General features: G+C 39.3%; 1 protein-coding gene across 1 annotated transcript in view; it reads left to right on the forward strand.

Annotated features, from left to right (window-relative positions):
• Positions 1-24,617, forward strand: part of LOC122797138 (serum paraoxonase/arylesterase 2-like) — a 610,903-nt gene that overhangs the window by 536,591 nt on the left and 49,695 nt on the right. The window contains exon 8 of the mRNA XM_044065937.1: positions 20,245-20,373. Coding sequence (XP_043921872.1) covers positions 20,245-20,373 — 129 coding nt within the window. The remainder of the gene's footprint in view (positions 1-20,244; positions 20,374-24,617) is intronic.

Raw genomic sequence — 24,617 nt, forward strand, 5'->3', positions numbered from 1 at the left:
CAGATGTGCTGACTGAAAGAGCAAAGGAAGTAAATACATGGGTGCAGTTAATGGTTTAGCTTGCACTAGGGAGATTGGATTACTTCTGTTGGTTTTGCATAAGATAGAATTTACTGGAGAAGTCATACCTGAGACACATATCAGGAATAATTGCTAGCAATTTAGTGGGACCTACTGTCTTATATTCCTGACCAACTGAATAAGGAGATATTTGGAATGCCAGCTAAAATGGAGCTGAGTAGTGGATCATCAGTGGTATAGCAGCTTAAAGCACAGAGGTTATTCCTTGGCTTTCCAGCACTAAGGCTCAGTTCTACAGCTGAAAATCATAATTGCAGAACTGAAGCCCTATTTATAGCTTAGTACTGACAAGAAATAAAGTAGTATCAGCAACAGGGATGGTTGCATCTTTTTTCATATTGTATTAGTTTAGTAGTTCCACAATTACTTGCAATGTCATTGATAAATACTGTGAGTAAAAGAAGTCCTAACTCTAAATCTTAAGAAACCCCTTGCCTTACTGATAATGAAGATGAGAATGCATTATTCCACTTTACTGACTGGTACAAATGTTTTTATTAAGTATAAAACTCATGCCATAGGATGACACACTAAAGAGACCATTAAGTTGTGTATTATCTGCTGTATCAAAATCCTGTGATAAGTCTAAAAATAGTGTCTCATCAACTTTATCCTGTTTAGCTAGGCATGCTTGAACTCGCTAGTTTCCATCAAGACTTCTAGCTGTGTTGTCAAAAGGCTAAAGCTCTAACTTAAGAACCAGGTAATCCAAGTTTGAGTAGCATCTCAGACACATGTTGGAGCTGGTGGGAGGAAGGGGGAAAGGAATGAAGCTTGCCTCCCTTTGAGGGGATACATGCTGAGCGCACACTTTTCACAGTAGCACCTGTTCTATAGAGCAGGAATTACAGACACATGCTTGTCTGGGAGGGGGCAGGGTGTTTTGATCACACTGGACACAGTGGCATGCAGGTGCATCACAAAACCTATTGCACATTAAACCTATGGATTCTGAGAAGCATGCACAGTGGAATGCCAGGGCTTAAGGTAAAAAGTTCATTCACCTGCAAAGGTGACAGTACCACTGCTGGTTCATCCAGTCCACACTCCAGGGCCCATGGGGAGCACAGGTCTATAGTATGTGATCGAAAGACGTGTTCATCGAACACGTTTTCTAAGACACATAAACAGCGAACACACTAATCTCCAAATGGCCACTTCAGCTAATTTTTTCTCATGGACAAAAAAAACACTTTATATATTTAGTTGGGGGGGCACAGCCCCTCACTTTGTAGAGTTTGAAAGTTTGTTTTGTTTTGCTTTGGCCAAGAGATTATTTTCCCCTGGGAAAAAATTCATTGAAGTGACCGTTCAGTGATTAGTGTTTTCTCTGTTTATGTGCCGATGAAAATGAGCACGTCTTTCAATCACATAATATATAGACTCAGGGAACACATGGGTTGTGGGGCAGCTGGAAGGGAAAGCTGATGGCCAGCAGAAGAATGGAGCAAAAAGAAGAAAAAACTTCATCGAGGCTGTAGCTGCTGCTTGTCGTGGTCTGAACCTCCGTGAGTTTATAACTGCTTAGGTGTTTCTGCAGTTGTGAATGCACAATTTTTTCCGGTAATTTTTATAAAAGTAAAGAATGAAGCAGTAGGTCCATAGTTGTTTAGGGCCACTGATGCACCATCATTATGCCAGAGGACAGTAAGTGTCCCTTTCAAGGTAAAAGTGACAAAATCCTTAAAAGAATGATTAATCATTATTGTTAATGGGTACACAAAAGCAGATGTTGAGAGACTGCAATACATTTTTCTACAAAAACTGATCCAGGGTGGAGTTTAAGAAATTTTTATACCTAACTAATTGTAACAATGCAGATGAAGAAGACTGGATAGTCTCTGCATGAACTGTAATCCTTTAGAAAAAGAAGGCTTAGAGTTGGTGCATTTTGAGAGTGAAGAAAGCAGAAATCAAAATGGCGCACAGGTTTTTCCCTGTTTATGTCAGAGACAGAGTAAGTGTGTGTATATGCCCTAGATGATTTTTTTCTTTTCTCTCTCTTTTTTTTTTTAATCATTACAGTTCTAGAACTTTCTAGAATTATAGAACTTGGCTACTCTTGATAGTAGTTTTGCTTTCCAGTAAGTATTGCCAGCATTGTTTTTTTCCTCTGCTTGTATGATCTGTGAGCTGTAGCACATTTTCAATCTGCATAGTATAGCCCAAGGATGGTTCATTATTCTGTCAATTCAGTCGTAATGTTTGTACTATGTAGAGGATTCCAGAAGGTGTTGAAGAACTGAACAGTATAGAGTAGGACTGTACGAAGTATATACAGTTAATCAATCTCAGCACCTGAATAAAGGTTCCTAGCTCCAACCTGGTTATGTTTCTAGTGTAAAAGAACTTTCCCTGTTTGTGAATTGTATGGCACCATATCAGAAATCTGGGCATACAGCTTAGATTCATAGGTAAGTACTAGACTAGCTGCCCTTGCAGGCCATTTTAAAACTAGCCAGTTTCCCTTCAAAGGTGAGAATCAAACCCTGTACCTTGTATCTGGCCTGGTAAACAGCGTAACCATTATACCAACCTCCCAACTGCTGCCAGATGTATCCATCAGCCACATCTTTAACTACTTAAATATTAGGAGGCAATGCTGTCAAGGTCAAGAATGTGTTTCCCAGGTTGTGTCCTGGTGGAAAGATGTTTCATTTGAGACACTCCACAATATGATATATTTGAGTGAATGTAGTCATTATATGTTTGTTTTCAGTGTACATTTAGCCCCCCGCACATAATATCTCAGTGTTTATTGCAGATGTCAACCAATATATTGCTTTTACAGCTGTTGTTGTACTACCGTTTGGTAGACTACAGAGACATGCCAAAGTTAGCACTTTAATAGTATTAACTTTTATTTGACTAACAGACATCCGCTGTTCAGACGTTTTGGGATCTGTTTATCAGATAGCAAGCTAGATTGTCACAGAAGGCAGTTATGACACCTCCTACACTCTTGTGTTTCCTGTTGGATCTATGAATACCATATCCAAGGAGATACATTTTACGGTCTCCTACTGCATTATTAAGTTGTACTTCAGAAATTACTCTGACATCTGCTTCACAAGAGTACACACACCTTTCTGGCAAGTTTTATTTATCTTTATTTTATTTTATGCTTCTTAACCAGGTATATACTGGCCAAATGACCCTTTTCAGGCATGACCAGGACCAATGTGCATATGAGTACAATAAAATTAACAACACTGGATGTAAAGCACATTGAATTTGCAAGATGCATTGAACTTAACCGTATAATATATTCAAAATGTAGTTATTTTTCATATAGTCTTTCTATAATAAAAAGACATTGCTGTTATTGGAACTTAAACATCTTGTAATTGTTACACATATATCAACAGATACACCACATACAAGGCTGGGAATTGATTAAACAGTACAACTGCCACTTACAGAACCTCAACTGTCTACTGACTTCTAACTGAATATAAGAAAAATTCAACAGAGTAGTCTAAAGTTCTATCCTAAGGTAATAAAATAACAGTGTTGTAACTTCATACACATGCAACATTTGAGTAACTATAGAGTAATAGGGATGGAGCAGAATGTAGAATTAGTGTTTCTTACCAATCAAGTTAACTCTGATCAGTCTTATTAAGACATTTATAATATTGAGAGATGAACTGAAATTGGTAGATGATTTGTAGAAACTTCTATCAGCATATGAGAAGTAGGGTGGTAAATATAAAAGAATTAAGTATGGAGAGAGAGAGAGAATGTATGAAGGGCAGAGTAAACAGATTAGAATAAGAAGGTGTGAATGTGGGAAAAGTGTGGAGAGAATGGAGTTACTACAGTTACTGTTAGGGTATAACTCAAGACAGTCAGTCAGAGCTGACTATTTGGGAACAGACAGAAAGGTGATTAGAAGCTGAACGACTGAGAAAAAAGATTTCACGGAGAGGATCAGGAAGTAGTTTGGTATGCAGTGTAATAGTTCTGGAAATATTTGGATCAGTAACGTTTGACTTTTTATGCTATATGCATCTTGAGGGACAATTTTAAGGCACACAATCTTACACCATCTGTTGCAGTATTAAGCCATGACTCAAAAATGACTATGACGTCTGCTTCACAGAGAGCAGTATAGCTCTATGGAAAATATTTTTTACTTTTAATACTGCAGGCATTATGAGGGATAGTTTTACGGCCCAATGATTTTGACCGCATGTCTTCATCTGGACCCACAACAGTGATGCTGTGATAAAGCCCTGGGAATGGCTCAATATCTCCAGCTAGTAATACCAAGGAAACAAGGATCTGTGTGTTATGCAAAGTGAAAGGATTGTGTTTTTAAGTATGTATACTGATTTAGTAAAAGAGCATTTCTTGGAAAGATATGTAATAAATATTTGCTTGTTAAAGAATGCACTTACTTACTGTAGTATTTCCATCAGGGTTTGGGTAGTCTGAAACATGTTAGAAGCACTATGCTAATTTCCAGCATATGGAACATGTGAGCACCTACAATGTAAGGATTAGCAGCATTACCAAAGTGCATTGTTTCATTGTTATTGACTATGGATAGTTTCCAACCCCATCCCCAAGTATTGACATAAATCTATCTGTGCACCTAGCTCCACTACTGTTCTGAGCTCCAGTCTCCAAAGGGGCTATAAAGAAGGACTCACTCATCCCAACACATCACTCCATCTCTGTCACTACAGAGAGAAGTGCAGGTAAAGCCTTGTTTTTTCTCTCTCCCCCCATGCCAGCTCCTACAATTGCCAGAGCCACTAACTGAATGCTGGTTACCTGAGTCATATTCAGAGCTTTATCCATCTGCAGTAATGGACCTGACAAAATTGTATATGGCTGGTCTCCCATAGTTACATTGTGCAGACTTTCTATATGCTTTTCCAGTTTAGGTAAACAGCTTGCTTATGTCTGTAATAAGTGTAACTTACATGTATCAGAACATTGCTACAGTTCTACCAACTGATTTATCCTCAACATAAAGCTCTCCTTTTTCTGTCTTTGCAGATCTTAGTTGTGATTTTATGGCAGGGGTAATCATGTTTAATCTATGCATTGCTTGGCAATGCTGAAACAGCTGAGATATAGCTTCTTAATTTGACAAATGTTTTGACACCTGCCAAAAGAGTTCCTGAAATGCAGCAATTTTGATCACAAATGCAGTACTGGAATTTGATGCCATCAATGCATTGAAAACTAATCAGAATCTGCTCATTTCATCTGTTACAGCACTGCACAAAAACAGTTAAATAAATTTGCGTGCTTAGGGTAGGTCCAGGAATGGTTGCATTATGAGTACTGGCAGGCATACAATTTAAACTACTGTGAGCAGTTTCTCTGAAACAGGAGTGTCAAGGGCTCACACCACCATGAAGCTCCTTATTGGCTGTATAATCCTAGTAAACCTGTAAATCCAACTGCTGCGCTTTAACGACTCTTTTAATAGCTGTCAAAAGAGCTGCCAAACCAAGAAACTATAACTTGGCTGTTTCAGCACTGCCAAGCAACCCACAAATAAAACCTTTTAATGTAGCATTTCTTATTGTTATACAAACTGAAAAGCAAAATGTCACATCTCTAGTATAGTACCTCCTGTCATAATGTCACACCTCTAGTCAAAGATGCAAAGAATGCTACAGCTCTTCAGTTCTGAACACAAATGCAGTATTGACATTCAATACCAGTAATGCACTGAAGACTGATTTGGATCTGCTTATCACACACCCCCAACACCTTGCTCCCTGGGCAACTTCCCCCTTCACCCCACCCTAGCTATTCCTCTGCTAAGAATGTCACTACCATACAACAGTGCCAGAATATCACTACCATACAACAGTGCCAGAATGCCAAATGCCATCATCCTCTCCATCTCATAAAATAGAAAAAATAGAATGCCATAGCTCCAGACTAGACAAAAAGGACTATAATGCCAAATGCTGTTTTAGCAATTGTTTAGAAATACCATATGCTACATGAACCTTGCTATAAAGAGCAAGAAAAAATGTCAAGCAGACCCCTCCCCAGTTAGATAAGTGCAGTTTAGGTATTTCAAGGTAGTGATTAATTAGCACTACATTGTTAAAATATGTGCTGTATATAAAATGCAAAGCAGAATGGCACACCTCCAACAAGATGGATACTACACTGCCAAATACTGCTTATGGGTATTAGATTAATACACACACACACACACACACACACACACACACACACACACACACACACACACACACATACATACACACACACATACACAGATATCTGTACAATTTTTTTCTTTCAGATGGCTTACTCAAAGGCTACAAGAAGCAATATTTCATTCTATAATAGTTAGGATCAGTGGGGTATAGAGTGGTACAATGAGCTCCCAGCAATGACTACACATGCCATGTAAAATTAGATGGGTTATGACATATTCTTTCCTAAATTCAGTGCATGCACACTCATCACACTGTCAGTGGTACAACAGGTAGATCAGTTACATTTATTTCTGAAGGTACTGGGCTCTATTCCCATGCCAGGTAGATGGATTGCTGATACGGCAATGTACCATGGGGGGGGGGGGTGTTGCACTCTTGAGTGTGTTGCCCTTTGGATGAGATGTTAAGCAAGGCCTGATCTGCCTCAGTTGGTGATAACTAAGGTGGATGTAAAAGATCCCATGGTACCTATTGAAAAGACTAGAGGACGTTCCCCAATACACTGCCACATTTAACCTGATATAAATGCCACCTCGGGGCTTCTCTTAAAAGGCACTACTAGCCTAGTGGGGCTTTCCTGGTCAACACACGATAAATAAAAACATTTATATTGTCAATTCTTGTCCTAGACCTTTAATCATAGTGTCATTTTTGTTATAATTTGACCGCTTATTTTGTTTTTTGTTTTTTGAACAGATACAGACAATGTTTTAATTTTTTTCTTTTTAAATTTAAACTCATTTGACACCTACCACAAAATCATACCATGACACTCAGTATTTTATTTACTTCAGTCAAAGCTTAATTCACTTTACCTTTTACTTATTCTTTTTTTTTTAAACAAGAAACATCTTTATTAAATTATCACTTATTTCGTAGGCAATCATACATTTATATAAATGAGAACAAACCAGATTGACATATTTTCAGTTGTATACATTATACATCACTTACAATCTATCCAGTCATTAGCGGTTAGTGGTGTCACCTCACAGCAAGAGGTTCTCCAGTTCGATCCTCGACTAGGGTGCCTTCTGTGTGGAGTCTGCATGTCCTCCCTGTGGTCGTGTGGATTTCCTCCGGGTGCTCCAGTTTCCTCCCACATCCCAAAGACATGCTGTAGGTAGATTGGACACTCTAAATTGGCCCTAGGTATGAGTGTGTGCATGTTTGTGCCTTCCATGGAAGGTTGGGTGCCAGGCTGGCAACTCAACACCATAAAACTCTACTGCCAATAATGAGCAGACAGGTGATCCGCTGTGGCGACCCCTAACTGGGAAAAGCCGAAAGAAGAAGAAGATTACATAACTCATTCAAATCCTGCTTTGTTTTAAACCTCATTCCTCCCCCAAAACATTATTCTGCATGTATTAGTCCCAAAATTCCCATTTTTTTCTGAGTAATTTGCTCCTACTTTTTTCTAAAGTTCTCATTTCCAGTTGTTTTATCTCTGTTACTCTATTCACTACTTCTAGTAATGTTGCTTTAGACATTGATTTCCATGTTCTAGTAATTGCATTTTTGGCAGCCAGCATAATTAGACTCAGAAGGCCTTCCTATGTCTAGGCAATTTCTATTTTGTAACATAGCTCAAAAATCATTTCCTTAGTTATACCAATTTGCTCACCCAGTATTTCTGACAGAGCAGTCTGCAGGAAATTTTTAAAGTCTGCCAACTTAATACACTCCCAGAAAATATGTTCCCAATTACCTGTTTCTTCCCCATCACACCTCCAACATTTGCTATCTACCTGCGGAAAAATTATTTGGAGTCTACTTGGAGTATAAAATACCTATGTAAATACTTCCAAACAAAGATCCTATAACTCTTAAATACCTCTCAACCTCTTAGAGCAAAACATCTGGAAAAAGCCTAAAATGGTGGGGGGACAAATAAGGACAGATTTTAAATATTGGTCTTACAAACTTAGAATGTTGATAGAATAATAGGTTTTGCATTAGCATTAATTTTCTGAAGACTGTGTAGTCTTATACTCAAATGTTTGTCATTATTTAATGACTTCAATCCTTAGCTATTTGCCAGAAAGGAACAGATTTTAGGAGGAACACACCAAAAATATGAGGCAAAAATATGGACATTCTGCGAAAATCTGTTCACTTGAGAGGTATGCAAAAACTTTGTTGCATATTTGGGAGACATTCATGTATCCCCCCATTGTTTCTTTATGAATGGCTTATCCAGTCTCTATTCCCAGTTCTTTCTAACATCCTGTGATTGATTTTTATAGTTATCATGCAATATTTTATATACTCTACTAAAACATTTTTAACAGCAGCTTCTGTTTTAGATTTGACTGAAAACTCTACCAGTGCTGGTCTTTCACTCAGGATAACCGTATCTCTTTCTGTTTGCCTATACTCTGATATCAATCCTTGATAGGTAAGGCAATCTCTAGCCTGCAGTCCCAATACATTCTTGGCCTCTTCCCATTCTGTTACCTTTCCCTCTCTAATTATTTGCTCCCAGTACCTTGGCTTCTTCATCAGTTTTCTCCAGTCACTTCCAGCCCTCTCTTGCCTTTTGTCTGTATCCCTACTTACAGTCATCCCTGTAAGCAGAATCTCATTTCTCCATTCCCGTGTTGGCTTAGTTCTTAGAATATTTTCTGTTACTTTATGAATATAATATTAATGTATTGTATAGTTGTTATTCTGCTTAAGGATCTGCATCCAAAATCCCCTTCAATCCTTGTTTCTTGAGCCTCTCCCTGTTATACCATCATCCCTTTCCACTTTTAATTATAGCTTTCTGCTTGTGCTATGTTGTTGTTGTTGTTCTTCTTCTTTCGGCTTTTCGTGGTTAGGGGTCGCCACAGCGGAACGGATTGTCAGTAAGATAAAATCCTTCAGCTCTTTATTAATTGCTATCCACAGCTTCCTCTGATTGATAAAAATATGCCTGACCTGTGTAGAAAAGTAAAAAGACTGAAAACATTTTAACTGACTGTATTTTGCTATCCATATCCATAAAACAGAGCTTCCAGTTTCTCAGTTTTTGTGTTATCTTTTGTTTAGTTTCTTCCAACATATCCTTAGCTGCCACAACAGAATCCTTTTTAATCCATACTCCTAAGTATTTCATTTTATCATGTCCCCATAAATATGGATATTGCAGAACCATTTGTATATGGGTACATAGTTTACAGCTATTGCCTTTGTTTTATCTTCATTAATTTTGCATCTCAGAAAGACTCGAGACTGTCTCAAAATGTTCCACAACACTGAAATGTCCTTTTCTGGTTTTATCAAGTATAATATAATATCATCTGCAAATAAAGCTATCTTTTCTTTTCTTGACTACCATACTAATTATATCCTTGAATTTCAGAGTTTGCTTGTTTATTTGCTAGTGGTTCTAAATATAATGCAAACATTTACCATTTATTTTGTATGCCCTTCTTGCTAAGTGTTATGATGCTACATTTATTGGCATTGAAGTTGAGAGCATTACTATTCTATCAGGTTTGCACTTTTTGTAGACCCATCTTGGAGAACTTTAACATTTTTTATTAAAGTAATTATATTACCCAGTTTGCCATTATTGTCTTATTTGTCTATTCACAGCTCATTTCTCTCTTTTATATCCAAGAACAGAAGTTTAAAAAGCAGTGTCCTCTATACAGAGCTCTATGGGACACCACTTACATAGTAACTCCTGTTTGGATAGACAAGTAATCTCAAACCTTAACTTAATGTGTTACGCTGCTAATATGCTTTTTTTCACTGAGATACATATGAATTAACATTTAGTGTTATTAATTCATCATTCATTCCCTTACGCAGGATGACGTTGAAAGCCTTAACAATGTTGCGATAGACAGTATGCTCTGTGAAACCATTACCTTTTCTAAGAATACGCAAAATTTAGAAGGCAAGCTCTGCTCTGAGCAAGCCCATGCTGTTCCATATCTGACAGAAGTAGGTCCCCTGTATAATTTTGGATAAGCTCCATTAGGACTTTCTCCACAGTTTTATGGAGAGTACTGCTCATGCTGATTGTTCTAAAAGTTTGGGTCTGATGAGATACCCCCCCCCCCATCCGCCGAGCCTTTGTGAATTTGCACCACTACTTTTGTCATGCCTTTTGTCATACATGAGCAACATGTTGTCATACCAATTTTTCACTTTGCATGTTTGATTTGGTTTAGGCAGACTTTCCTTGCTAATGTGTAGGAAGACTGCAGGTATGTTGTCTGGTCTCATGGAACTTCAGTTTTTAATGACACCTGTTGGGGTGTGTGTAGTTGTATATAAAATGCATTCCTTTGTCTATGTAGCACTCTGTCAGGTTAATGTGCTTGTTTCTGTGTTTTTTTTCTGAAACCACCTTTTCTATGTCCTATGAATACTGAGTGATGACATCATTACTTATTATTGTTAGCTCATAACTTCTCTTTTGGTTTCTTGGTATAGTTATAGAATGCAGTATGAGACCACTCTGAGCTCATAAACAGATGTGCAAGATTTTGTAAGAATGCAAGCAGCTTCTGTACTTTATGTAATTCAAATTTGATTTTACAGGTAGGATACATTTAAATTTAAAAGCTAGGTAATGCCCATTTTTTGTTGCTGTGTATCTTATCTTACTATTCTTTTATCTCACCAACCAAAGGGGATTTGGTTAAATTTACCTGTATATTTGTGCCTTACCTCTATTTATTTAATGAATGTAGAAATTAATAATGTCATACTATCACTGAACTTACTGGCAGTATCCTGGATAGGAGTATTTGACTAATTGAACTTAGTACCCCAGTCTGCTTTCCTAAGTATATAATTTTTTGCATCATAGTTTCAGATGGTGAAGTGTAGGAAAGATAACTTATGAACAAGTTTGGATTTTCTTTTAGGCTAAAAATGATTATGATTGATTTTAATTACAGAGGATAAATCCCTGGGTGGAAAGCACAAAGATCCTTGTTTTGTTAGCATGATTTCTAAGATATTGCCATCCATAGTTGGATTTCATATTATTTATTCCAATCTGTTTTAACATAGTCAATTATTATTTATGCATTTTTATTTGAAATTGAGTAGTTTACCCAGTCATTGTTGGAATAGTTAAAATCCACCATAAGGATTGTATTTTCATTGATTCTTACATCCTGGAATTTAGTCACTAATTAATCATGCTCTGTAGGTAACATAGAAGACAATGTACCATAGATTTCTAAAATTACATTCAGTTCCACTTGTATTAATTATTGTATGAGTTGTAGTCCTGAGTGGATATCCCAGTTTTTGGGGGTTTATTGCTCTTTTTGAAAGAGTGAGGCGCCACCACCTGTTCCATAAGATTTGCACAATGAAAGGAAGTGTATCCCCTGTAATTTGTGATGTGCATTTTAGAGCTTTAATCTATGTTTCACTAATTGTGAAGATATCAACAATCCTGTCAGAGAAATCTAAATCACCCATTTATGGTCTTGGAATTTAAAGAAGTCAAAACATCCTGTGGAGGTGGACAATTTCCTGATTGACTTGTCACTGAAGAGGGAGGTAAAGACCATGAAGGGCAAAGCACTCTGGCTGGATGCACATCTCACTCCAGCATGAAAGGAAGTGAATCCCATGTCTGTGACATCATGCCCTTAGCCGATGATTGAAGTCCAGAATTTTTTCATGCCATATCAGATGGGAGAATTTTGATAACCAGATGTGGATTTTGCCATGCCTGCATGGATGTTTAACCTCCTGTGTTACATATTCATGAGGGTGGATCTTCTTAAATTGTTCACTCCAGCATAAATAATGAACATGTCATAATTAGCTCCTTTTTAACCTAGCTAGGATGTCTGTAATTTTGGCCCCAGTTAGATATAGTGATGTCAAAAACTCTTCATAGTTTCATAGATGTGTACTAGGCTAATGGCCTTGGAGTCTTTACAAGCCTAGCCCATAGAAGTGCCCTGGCATCATGCTGCCTGACGTTAGTTCCCAGTGCCTCTATCAAGTAGATCCACTGGAGTGATCCCTGGGGTGAACTTTCTATTTCCCATCCACTCATCAAGATTTCTCTTGAAGAGGGCCAGTGAGGTGCTCTGCTTGACATGTATGGGAAGTTTATTCCAGAGTATGGGCAGTCTCTGGGTTATGAACCTGTCCCTCCAGAATGTTCTGTTGATTGTGCTAATGAGGTTGAGGTCTCTGGAGCATGTGGTGTGGAGGGATTGGGATTTATTTAGATGTAGCATTTCTAGCAGAGCTGGGTCTGACATGGCTTTGTAAGTCAAGCAGAGATCACCTCTTAGTAGATGATATGAGACAGAGAATAGCTGGAGCTTTTTGAGTCTGCCCATGTAGGACATGTGTTTAAGGCCTAGGATCCTCTTCGTGAGGTACTTTTTTGGCCTTTCCAGCTGTTGCATGTGTCTAGTGAGGTACATGCCAAAAGGAGCATTATACTTGATGACTGGCCTAATGAGAGAAGAGTATATATAGAGAGAGAGATGATGACCTCTTTCTTCCTGGATGCAAAACCCTTGGTAATGAGCTGTGCTACACAGAAGGACTTTCTGACCACAGCGGCAGTGTGGTGGTCGAAGAAGAGGTTGCTCTCAACCTGTGTCCCCAGATCTCTTATAATGCCTTCAGTGTTCAGTGGGCTCCCATTGATGTGGTAATTAGTGGGAACTGAGTTTTTCCCAAAGGGGATGACAACGCATTTTTTGGCATTAAGCTTAAGGCATTGTTTCGACACCAGTCATTGGTCTCAGTGAGGCCTTTCTGTAGGATGTCTACATCACTTGAGGAGTTAATAATAATAAATAATTCTTTATAAACTCATTTAGATACGTGTCTATTTTTACTTGCTACAGTGTCACCAGTTATGGAAATGATTTTGGGGGTGATGGGTCACAATATCAGCCTTCTGGGTTTTTGATTCTGGTTTGATATGTTTTTAACCTTTAACCCCATGTATTTTTTGGTCATGGACTGTCATCACTGCTGTTGTATAGTGATTGGTATGTTTGGGTCACATGATCACAAGAAGGTCTGTCTAATATGTGTATGAAGTTCAGTTTTTGTTAAGCTTATGCTGCCTTGATGTTTCTTTGTGACTTTTTTGGTGTAGACCTCAGAAGCTTTACATGTGTAGTGATAGAATGTGTGTGTGTGTGTGTGTGTGTGTGTGTGTGTGTGTGTGTGTGTGTGTGTGTGTGTGTGTGACTGTGTGTGTGTGTGTGTGTGTGTGTGTGTGTGTGTGTGTGTGTGTGTGTGTGTGTGTGTGTGTGTGTGTGTGTGTGTGTGTGTGTGTGTGTGTGTGTGTGTGTGTGTGTGTGTGTGTGTGTGTGTGTGTGTGTGTGTGTGTGTGTGTGTGTGTGTGTGTGTGTGTGTGTGTGTGTGTGTGTGTGTGTGTGTGTGTGTGTGTGTGTGTGTGTGTGTGTGTGTGTGTGTGTGTGTGTGTGTGTGTGTGTGTGTGTGTGTGTGTGTGTGTGTGTGTGTGTGTGTGTGTGTGTGTGTGTGTGTGTGTGTGTGTGTGTGTGTTTGTATGTGTCTGTATGCATATGCTCACATGGTGTGATAGCTATTAAAACGTAATCTCAATATTCTGGATATACTTACACCTTTTTCTGATATTTAAGGTCGTGCCGAAAAGGAGTATCTTCTGTGAGCAGGAGGCAAGTCTTACATTATCCAAGATAACTGCTGTACATCATTTCTCTTTCATGATGTATACCTTCATATCTAATGTAAAGTCCTTCCTATATAAAATATAATTTAGATAAATGATTGGAGCTAGTCAGTTCCCAATGTTGCCATTGTTAAAAAGCTGCCAAAGAGAACTGTTTAGACAAATGGTGTATGATGCTCTGGTTTACCAAACTACAGCTACTTTGTAGGAAGCATTTAGTACTGAAACAGCTCAAAGACTCCCAAACTACACTAGAAAAGATAGTTGGAGCTGTAGGTATTGTAGTGTACATCCAGTCTGTGTGAAGATCTGAAAGGCATGCTTACTCAAGTTTAATCACTTTAAAGTTGGCCATCTCAAGAGGCACTGGGTTTAAGATTGAAACAGGAACAGGGTGAGTGAGGTGAATAAAATCAAAATTATTCACAGACCTGGCTTTTCTGGCAGCTTTCCCAAGGAACTCTTGGACTGTGCATCTTATCTTCAATAAACATTCAGTTTCTGAACTCCTCTCAATACTGTGTTAATAACATACTCATCAATTTTATAGTATTTTATAGAAAATACTGATTTTTAACCTTCACTGACAATCCTTCTGGAAATTTGCCTCTTTAATTCTTAATTTCCTTCCTTTGCTGACAAAGAGGATGAGGTATGGGTCAGCAAAGATTAAGAGCGAGAGAGAGACAAGAGACAAAATCAAGTGAAAAAAAAAACATAAATTTCCTTGCACTTATGCATGTCTACTTTTTTTCTTTAAATAATCTATATGAATGTCTACTTTTTTCTTTAAATAACCTATAGGTTACGATAACCTTGCTTTACTACTGGTGGTCAGGTACAACAACATGCTTACAGTATGGTGCTCTGTCTGCTGCTGTCCTGGTATCCTTTGACCACAGTATTTTAAGATGTTCAGTTGTGTTTTAGTTTGTTAAAACTACTAAGTTGCTTTTACAGTTTTAATCAAGTAGCCTTAAAGATGTTGTATCACATTATACTTTATTATGGCTACTGTAAACCGTATATGGAAAACAAAGTTGAAGTACATTACTGGGACATTTTTTAAGTCAGATATCTGAGATGTATGTAGTTAAGAACATGTCTATAGTTGCAGGTTATAGAAGCTCTCTGTATAAGAATGTGACCGATGCTGCTGTCATTTGCTCATATGAAACAGTCATTATTCTAGGTTTGAGTAACGTGGATTTGTGTGCAGTAAGTTGGACTTTTTTCTTTGAATACTGTTTTTGAAACAAAATTGAAATATATTACTATGACTGTTATTTTTAATCACAATCAAACATCTGAGATGTGCACTGTCAACAAAGTGTCGATAATTGCTGAGTATAGATATTCTCTGTGGATGTAAGTGACTGACTCTGCTGTCATTTGCTCATGTTAAACAGTTATTATTATTCTGGCTTTGAAGAGCCAGTGTATATGTGTATAAATCAAGCTGGAATACTGTATTCTTGCTACTGTTTGTGTGAATCAAAGTTGAAATAAATTACTGTCACATTATTTTTAATTGCATTCAGACATATGAGGTGTATACAGTCATCAAAGTGGATATAATTGCTAGGAATGAGGGTTCTGAAAATGACTGATCTTGCTGTCATTTGCTCATGTTCAACAGACATAAATGAAAGTGACTGAGTATGCTTTCATTTGCTTCTGTAAACAGTCATTATTCCAGGTTTGCATGGCTATAAGTTTCATAGTTTAAAATAACTGCATATAGGTCTAAGACAGTTGGAACACAGGCTTTAAGTATACATTGGAACCTGACCATATATTCAGTGCATTTTTAAATGATAACAAAGTGTTAACTTTTCATCAAAAATATTTGCAGTTTGTTCCATGATCTGACAGTAGCCCAACTTAATAATTTTGATCTTAAAGAAGTTCATCAAAATTCTCAGGTCTTCATTATAAAGATTGGAAAAAAAAACCACACTGAAACTACGTCCAACCTACTGAATGCATTAGTTTAATGATATTACAAGTCAAACTTTCACCACAAAAAATCGGATCTCAAAGATTGTTCCTTTGTAGACAAGGTTCCTATCTTAGAATCTTGGCAGACGAAGCGGATGCACTGAGCAGCGCTCGAATGACTTCTTCGACAAAACTACTGCAACTGAGATCGAATAAAGATTTTTAAGAAGACCAACATCTGTGTACTTCATTGAGACTGCCTATAGTATAACTGTTTTAATAAATGAGCACTTTAGAGGCTGATTTGAAGAAATTATTTTTTCACAGGTACAATTTGCGACAGGAGCAGAGTTACAACAATGGGCACTACATTCCCTGGCTAAAGTCTCTTTCCAAAGGAGCTGCTCCTTCCGTGAGCTAGGCAGAGATTGAGGTTATCCTTTGAACAAAGACCAGCATCCACATGGTCTGCCAAGACTGGCCAGATAGGAACCTTGTTTACAAATGACAATATTTCAGTTCGGATTTTTAACAAATAAAAAATAATAAATAGAAACAAAAAAAAAAGAATAAAAATTTAAATATATCCTTTCTCCTACAGATACAAGTCACTGAAGGATTGTGGCTTTAACAGCGGGCAATTCAGCCCACTTCTAAAATCTTTTCCACAGGACCCTCTCCATCCTCTGGCTATACAGAAAGGGGAGAACGGAACCTTGACCACCTGCCCAACTAAAGGAGCTCAAAGAAGTACCTTTCCTCCTGGAACAAACCTCCATCGGAGGGTTAGCACTTATGCTCTATTTATAATATCAAATAAATAGAAAATAATCATTAGAAGATGAAAAAAGTGCCCCAGTTTTGACATCTGTTACATACAAGAGTTCTTTCATCCAAGATTGGGCCAAGTTTATTACTAATGTTCCTAATACTGTTAATGTAATTACAAGATGTTTTACTATCTACAGTCCTAGTTAAGGATATTTCATATGCTGATTTTGTTTCCTTAATAAGTTTTTCTAGCTGTTCACAAATTCTATTAAAAGCTTTCTTTGACGATCTACATCCACATTTCTTTAATAGATTGTACTTCTTTCTATTTTTTGTCAGTAATGTGTTTAATTTGTTATTCCAAAAGGTGGAAAACTGTTTATGACCATAGGATCATAGGAGTTTACTAGGCTGTCAAGCCTAGCCATTTCATCCCAATGTAATAGCATAGATACTTTAGTTAATACCCCGGAATGTAGTTAGTAATGACTGCCCATGTCCAGGATGGTTGTGGGAGCTGTCCCCGATATGAATTTACACTGCCTCTTTTTTTGCATTTATCCAGTATTTATAATTATTTGTTTTCAGATGTGCTCCAAACCATGAAATGAGGCTTGTTAATTATCTACAGCCCAGTTAGAAATATCTAAAATTTGTAACAATACTTCATCACAAAGCCCCATGCAGTCATATGCTGGAATCACCAGTTTAAAAGCATTAATTAAAGAGTCAACAGTAAATTCAAATGCAGAGTGATCTGAGTTCTTAAGTGGGGCCAAACGTTTGATGGCAATGGTGAGTCCTGGATAGAGCTATAGGCTGGGATGGCAGGTGATGTCAGTGTGACTTCACCCTCACCCCCAGTGGATAGCATTGTCACCTCACAGCAAGGAGTTCCCTGGTTTGAGTCTCAGCTGGGGTGCCTTCTGTGTGCAGTCTGCATGTCCTCTCTGTGTTTGTGTGGGTTTCCTCTTGGTGCTCCAATTTCCTCCCACATTCCAAAGACATACAGTAGTTGAACTGGACTCTCTCAATTGGCCATAGGTGTGTGTGTGTGTGTGTGTGTGTGTGTGTATGATGTGGAAGAACTATCATGGCAGGGCTAGCCAGCGGAGAGTGTAAACCTTGGCTCTAGATGATTGTCACTGTTGAAATGACACCCTGATCCCATGTGCAGTCACTGTTGAAATGACACCCCGATCCCATGTGCAAAAATGGGAAAAGGGGCTGTGGGTGGATGGAAAATTAAAGTGCTCGAATTTCTGGTAAAAAATCAGTCATTTGAATCATACCTTGTGAAGTTTTTAAATCATAGAGTTCATGTTTAATAGGTCTGTTAGAATCCCATATGACGAAATGGCATGCAAGTGGTTAAAATTGCCTCAGTGTATGAAATTATCCAAGTTCCCTCTATCAGCAATAGATATTAGATGTAATGTCTGTTGCTCAATATTCCATTTAGGACTATGATAGCTACAGAAAGGATTTAAGAACTATTTTTTAAAGAAGCCTGGTAGCTTTATAGCAAAGGAACTCAAAAAGTGGTTAGCCCAGAACAGTTTTGTTGGAAAAGAATAATGGAATCACAGAACTCCCAACCCCCCTGCCCCCGCAGAAGTCGCATTTCTTAAGCATTCAAATTTATGAAATTATAAGATGCATATATTACCCACTGCCATACTTCTGCAATGGTCATAATAGAAAACTGTGATTGGTTGGCTAGGACAAACAGTTCATCAATCATATTACTAAGGCTGAGTGCATTGGCATACTACAGACAGTTATGATTATGAGTATGATTGGGTCTCCAGTTGTAACCTGATTATTATGTCTGTGAGAGCCGGATGCCAAGAAATTCACCTCGAGAGACACGTACAGGTGAAGGAGGAATGACAAAGCAATGTATGCTCATTTCTCTTTGAGTGAAAGGATGGGTTGGTAGACTGGTATGGCCAGTCCATTCCTGAGCTTCAGAGAAGACTGTGAGTTAGAATGGAGCTGGTTGAGGCATGTAGGAGGTTTGGCAAAGTGTCACCTCTCTCATTAAAGGGAGGCAGGGAAGCTCTTAGACTATAATCTCATAGCAGACAGTGGCATTCATCAGAATGCTAGCATGGAAGGATACAGAGCCATTCACCTTTGTATGCATCAGCCGTAAAGTCAACCACAGCATCGCAACTGCTGTCTAGCCCCTTCATATCTCTGCTTCTAGGATGTGATAAAGCCCATGGAAAAACTCTGAATGTGTGTGCCCCCACCGAGGGAGTCCCATGGCAGTGGTGAGTCCTGGATTGAGCTATAGGCTGGGGAGGGGAGGTGATGTCAGTGTGACTTCACCACCACCCCCATACAGCTCATATAGAGAGGCAGAAGGAAGAGGAACATGAGCTGGTTGTTGCAGTGGGATATGTTACAATAAAAGTGAAGCTTCTTATTGCATTAAACCATTGATTTTAAAACAGTTCCCAGCAGTAACAAAACAGGATTTATGTAATATGGCAAAACATTTTGTGCAGTTTATCTGGAAAATGTTACCAGCCAGGGATGGTTTCCATGTATTAGGTTACAGACTTTATCAGACACAGAAAGAAAGAAAGAAAAAGAAAGAAAGAAAGAAAGAAAGAAAGAAAGAAAGAAAGAAAGAAAGAGTGTTGATATGAAATGAATCACATTTCATTCACATTTTTGATATCCATACAATGTACAGAAGTGAGGAAATTTATTTGTCTTTATTAATGTAGCAAAACCAAAAACAAACACATTGACGTGGCAGTACTCCAGCGGTTAGAGAATTGCCTCATTAGTGCGTTTGTTCTTGTTTTTTGACTTAGTGTGTCTCAAAGCTTTTGGTTCTTAATGCAGTGCCTGTGTTAACTGTTGTGAACTGATTACTTTTATCAATGGTTTCAATATGATGAAGTTGTTTTTCCTTATTGGGCCACTAAGAATATTAGCAGATAATATCTTTCAAATGTATGGGTTCTGTTTTTGGTATGTATTCGTGACGTATGATGAGTCATTCAGGTTGCTAAATGCACATAAAGTTACCACAGTAATTTATACAGTTTTACAACAAATCTTTTCTTTTTTCATTCCCAAGTGGTGATTTGTTTGTGTTTGTGTTTCTGATTTTAATAAGGAAGTAATTGTAGACTTTGAGCAGAACATGACAGAGTCTTCACTTTGACAAATGACACAAATGGACAAACTCAGCTTGTTGGAGAAAGTGGTGCGTCCATTAAAAGACAAAAGCGTGAGGTAGGTTTATTGAGATGACAGTATCGATGGTGAGTTAACAAGGGGAGCTACTACTCCTCTAGTAATCCATTGCTGTTTCTTTCCAAGTAAGAATGTTTAACGAGCTACACCTATGGTGCGCACTGAAGCTACACCTATGGCATGCACTGGAGAAAACTGGCTTCTGGACCACAAATATTGAGGGAGTAACACAAATGCTGACTGTCAGCAGGAACGCGTGGTCAGTAGTAATGCGGGAATGAATAAAACATTTACTTTTGTTTTTTGTTTGCAACACCAGTGAGTCATAACACTGTTAATTACCTTCCCATAAGAATGTAATTTTCTTTGCAGGTCATTCCATTGGAGACAATACCACGTAGCATAGATGTCGATCCAGTCACAGGAAACCTATGGGTTGGCTGCCTTCCTAATTGCTGGAAATTGTTTAATTATGATCCTGAGAGTCCACCTGGCTCAGAGGTCAGATATTTTTTCTGTTTAACTGTGTTATTTTTTATCTGCATCATTCATGTACTTTTGCATCTGTTGAGATCCAGTGGCGGCTGATAATTTGGAGAGGGGTCAACTGAGTATCTAAAGTGCAAATTGAATTTTTTTTCCCTTTAGACACAGAGGGACCCTTCATAAAGAGAATTTTTACTTTCCTTTGCCCTTAAAGATTATTTCAGAGAAGTAGCTTACATGTTGTCGATACACTTAGATGGCAGATTCTGTGATTTCAAGTTTTAAATTAAAAACAGCTGCGCAAACATCTAGTCAGGTGGTTAGGTCAGACCACATAGAAAAGTGGCAGAAATTACATACCTGAAGAAATAAGAGATGCATTACATGGAATCAATATAATATTGTTTCAGTGTTATACATATGGGAGACCATGATTTCACTATCACAGCCCTTACTTTTGTACTGCATTATATAAAGTGTGAATCTGAACACATCCCCAGGGTCATTTAGTAAATCTTATATAGAAAAGAAAATTAAAAAAAAAAAAAACAAATGTGGTCAGCACATACTAAAGCTGTCTCGCAGTGCTTGTTCTTCTAGCTCAATTCCCAGATGTCCTTCAAGGATGCATCTGCAGTCATAACAAATGGGTTGTCCTGTCGTCAGGCAGCCCCTCGGTCGGCCGGATTCCAAAGTCTGGGTCCGGCTTCGGCTGATGTCGCACTTCACCCGACGTCATCTCTGCTGGTCTTCGGGTATAAAGGCATCAGCCGACGCCATTTTCCTCAGTCTTTCTTGCCGCGTGGCGCCCGAAGCAGAAGCTGTTCGCAAGTGCCGGTCGGTCAGATCCAGAGATTACTACTACCGAATACTACTTCGAAGACTTCTAAAAAGCTAAGTACCCCGTTGGGGACTCTTTCTTGCCTCAGCCGATGTCAGAAAAAGTAAATAACTGTTTAACTTGTGGGAAACAAATACCTCATAAAGATTTCCACTCTTACTGCCTACCTTGTTTAGGTCCAGACCACGACGTAGCAGCCTGTTTAGCCTGTGCTTCCTTCAACCGACGAACGCTTAGGCGTCGGTCGGAGTTTGCTGAACAGTTTTTCGGCTCAGACTTTGCGTACATTATGCCGTCGGATCCTCCGACTACCCAAATTGTTAAAAAACGCAAAGAAAAAGACCGACACTCGCGGTCCGCGGTTTCGGCTGAAACCACGGTTAAGCAAGCCGCGAGTGTCTCGGTTTCGGCTGAAACCGAGAAAACAGGTCAATCTTCAGCCGAATCCATGACTACTACTGAGGCTCCTGCTACCTTAGTTGAATCGGCCTCTGAAGTTTTGCCTACTACTGTGGTTCCTAGTGAATTATCAGACACCATCCCTTTGGATGTCTCTACCCCAGCACGTGGTGCTGCTAGGCCTCCTGCAGCCATGTCTATAAAGGCCTTTGCCAGGGCTAAAGCGGCCAAAACTGTTAAATCAGTGCCTGTTAAGGCCCCCTCACACAGGCCCACCTCTAGTTCACAAATGCTTACTCTGGCAGAGGATTTAGTCTCCTTAATTAGGGGATCCCAATCTCACCCAGACAGGGCCTCTCAGCCTCCAGAAAAGAGACCTAGAGCAGAGCCCCCCGAGCCAGTGTCCTCTGATGATTCTTCGGATGACTCAGACATTACAGATCAGCCAGAGGCTCCTTTTTCTACTTATGAAGATTCCGATGCTGAAGAATCCATTCCATCTGCCTCTCCACCAGAGGAATTTTCCTTTGGGGAAACCTTACATGCCATGAGAGAACAATTCCAATGGCAGGGACAAGATTTCTCAGATTCAAGAAAAAGGCTTAGGACCTTTCTGCACTTACCACAACATAGGCCCTTAGCTATACCTCCAGTTCTGCCTGTTGTGGATGATGCATTTAATGATGTTTGCACTGCTCCTGATACTTTACCTCCTGCCTCTGCTAAACCAGATAGATTTTACAGGGTGCCAGACACTCATCACCACCTATACAAGGCCCCACTTGCAGATCCTGAGACTATATCCCAGGGACCTAAGGCAGTAGCTTCGACCTCAGCAATAAACCCTCTCCCTTCTGAAAGGGAATCCAGGTCCTTAGAGAGATGGGGGAAAAAAGTTTACACCTCTGCTACTCTCTCAGCTAGAGCTTTAAACTGTCAGTTTCACATGATCCAATACCAAGAGTTTATGCTTGATCAGTTAACTAAGAGGCTGTCCTCTGATGACTCCTTAGATAAGAAATATGTTTTAGAAATGGTGAATAACATTCAGCAGGTTAGTAACCATTCTTTAAAATGTGGCTATGTTGCACTGGAGGCTTCATTTAGATCAGCCATGACTGGCACAGTGATAAGAAGGCATGCATGGTTGAAAGAACAGGTCTTGCCGGATCATGTTAAAGCAAAGCTGTTAGATGCTCCTATGGATAAGGCCAGTCTATTTGGTACCCCTGCTCAGGAAGTAATGAAGAAAATGGAAGAGAAGGCAAAATCTGTACAAACAGTTAAGGATTTCTTACAGGTTCAGCCCCAAGGTTTAGCAGGAACTGGCCTGCCAAAAATTGGTCCTTTCCAGACTCCTCAAAATCTCAAAGAGGCAGGAATAGACGCTCTAGAGGCAGAAATCAATCCAGAGGAGGTGCCTACAGAGGACGCCAGTGGCAAGGCAATAACCAGCGAGGCACAGACACAACCACTGCCACTGCAACAGGACAATCACAGTGACTTGGCTCTGACACCGCCTACCAGGGAGCAAATTGCAGCACCTTTAGGCGGAAAGTTAGCCTTATTTTCGAAAAATTGGCACTATATCACAAAAGACAAGTGGATTTTGCAAAACATAGACCAAGGCTACAGGTTCCACTTCCACACCTTACCAGTAAAAAGAGGAATGCCAAACCTACCTCCAAATCAAAAAACAGAAGCTCTAAAGCAGATAGCTCAATTAACAAAGATGAGAGCTGTGGAAAGAGTACCAATAACACAACAGGGCAAAGGATTCTACTCCAGACTCTTCCTAGTACCAAGAAAAGAGAAAAGTTGGAGACCTATTCTCGACCTGTCCGCCTTAAACACATACATCATTGTCCCAAAATTCAAAATGCTGACCCTACAGCAACTTCTTCCCATGCTGGGCAAGGAGTGTTGGCTGGTAACTCTAGATCTCAAGGAGGCATACCTGCACGTCCCCATACGACCAAATTGCAGAAGATACCTCAGATTTCTTGCAGGATCAGAGCATTATCAATTCTCAGCATTGCCCTTTGGCTTATCTACTGCGCCCAGAGTATTCACAAAATGCCTGGCATCAGTAATCGCACATTGCAGGCTACAGGGAATCCAAATTTATCCATACCTGGACGACTGCCTGTTACAAGCGGACAACAAAAGCAAGCTGACAACAGATTTACAAAGAGTCATTTGCTTACTACAAGCCCTGGGATACACAGTCAATTTAAAAAAGTCAAGACTAATACCATCCCAGACAAGAACATTCTTGGGTGCGGAATTGGACACAGTAAAACAAATGGCATTCCTAACTGCAGAAAAACAAGAACAACTCCCTCTTTACATTTTGGCATTAACAAAGCAGAACAAACTAACAGCAAGAAAAGTACTGCAGGCCTTGGGCTTCATGGCATCATGCATAATCCTAGTCCCCCATGCCAGACTGCATATGAGAAAGCTACAGTGTTACCTAAAGAATTTATGGTCTCAACACAGGCACAGCTTAGAAACCGAAATCCCACTAATCCCATGCCTGAAACAAGAGTTCCTATGGTGGGCTCAAGCGTGCCAGTCAAACCCAGGCTTGCCCTTCCACAACTTTCAAGCAAACCAAACCATCACAACGGACACCTCAGACCTAGGCTGGGGGGCGCACATGTTGGACAAGTGCATACAAGGATTGTGGACTCCAGACCAACTGCACCTGCACATAAACCAAAAAGAAATGCTGGCAGTAAGACTAGCAATCCAGAAATTCAGACCATTCCTCAAAGAAGACCATTTAATGATAAGGACAGACAACACCACAGTCATGTGGTACATCAACAAACAGGGAGGCACTCATTCATACCCCCTATGCAGAATGACTCTGGACCATTGGAATATGGCTCTGAGCTACAACATCCAGTTACAGGCAATATTTGTGCCAGGAAAAGAAAACACCCTAGCAGACATGCTAAGCAGAACCACCTCAGATGCTCACGAATGGATGCTACACCCGGACATCTTCAAG

Source organism: Protopterus annectens, chromosome 3.part0 (genome assembly GCF_019279795.1).
Source record: "Protopterus annectens isolate FY-2018-M chromosome 3.part0, PAN1.0, whole genome shotgun sequence".
Taxonomy (NCBI): Eukaryota; Metazoa; Chordata; order Ceratodontiformes; family Protopteridae; genus Protopterus; species Protopterus annectens.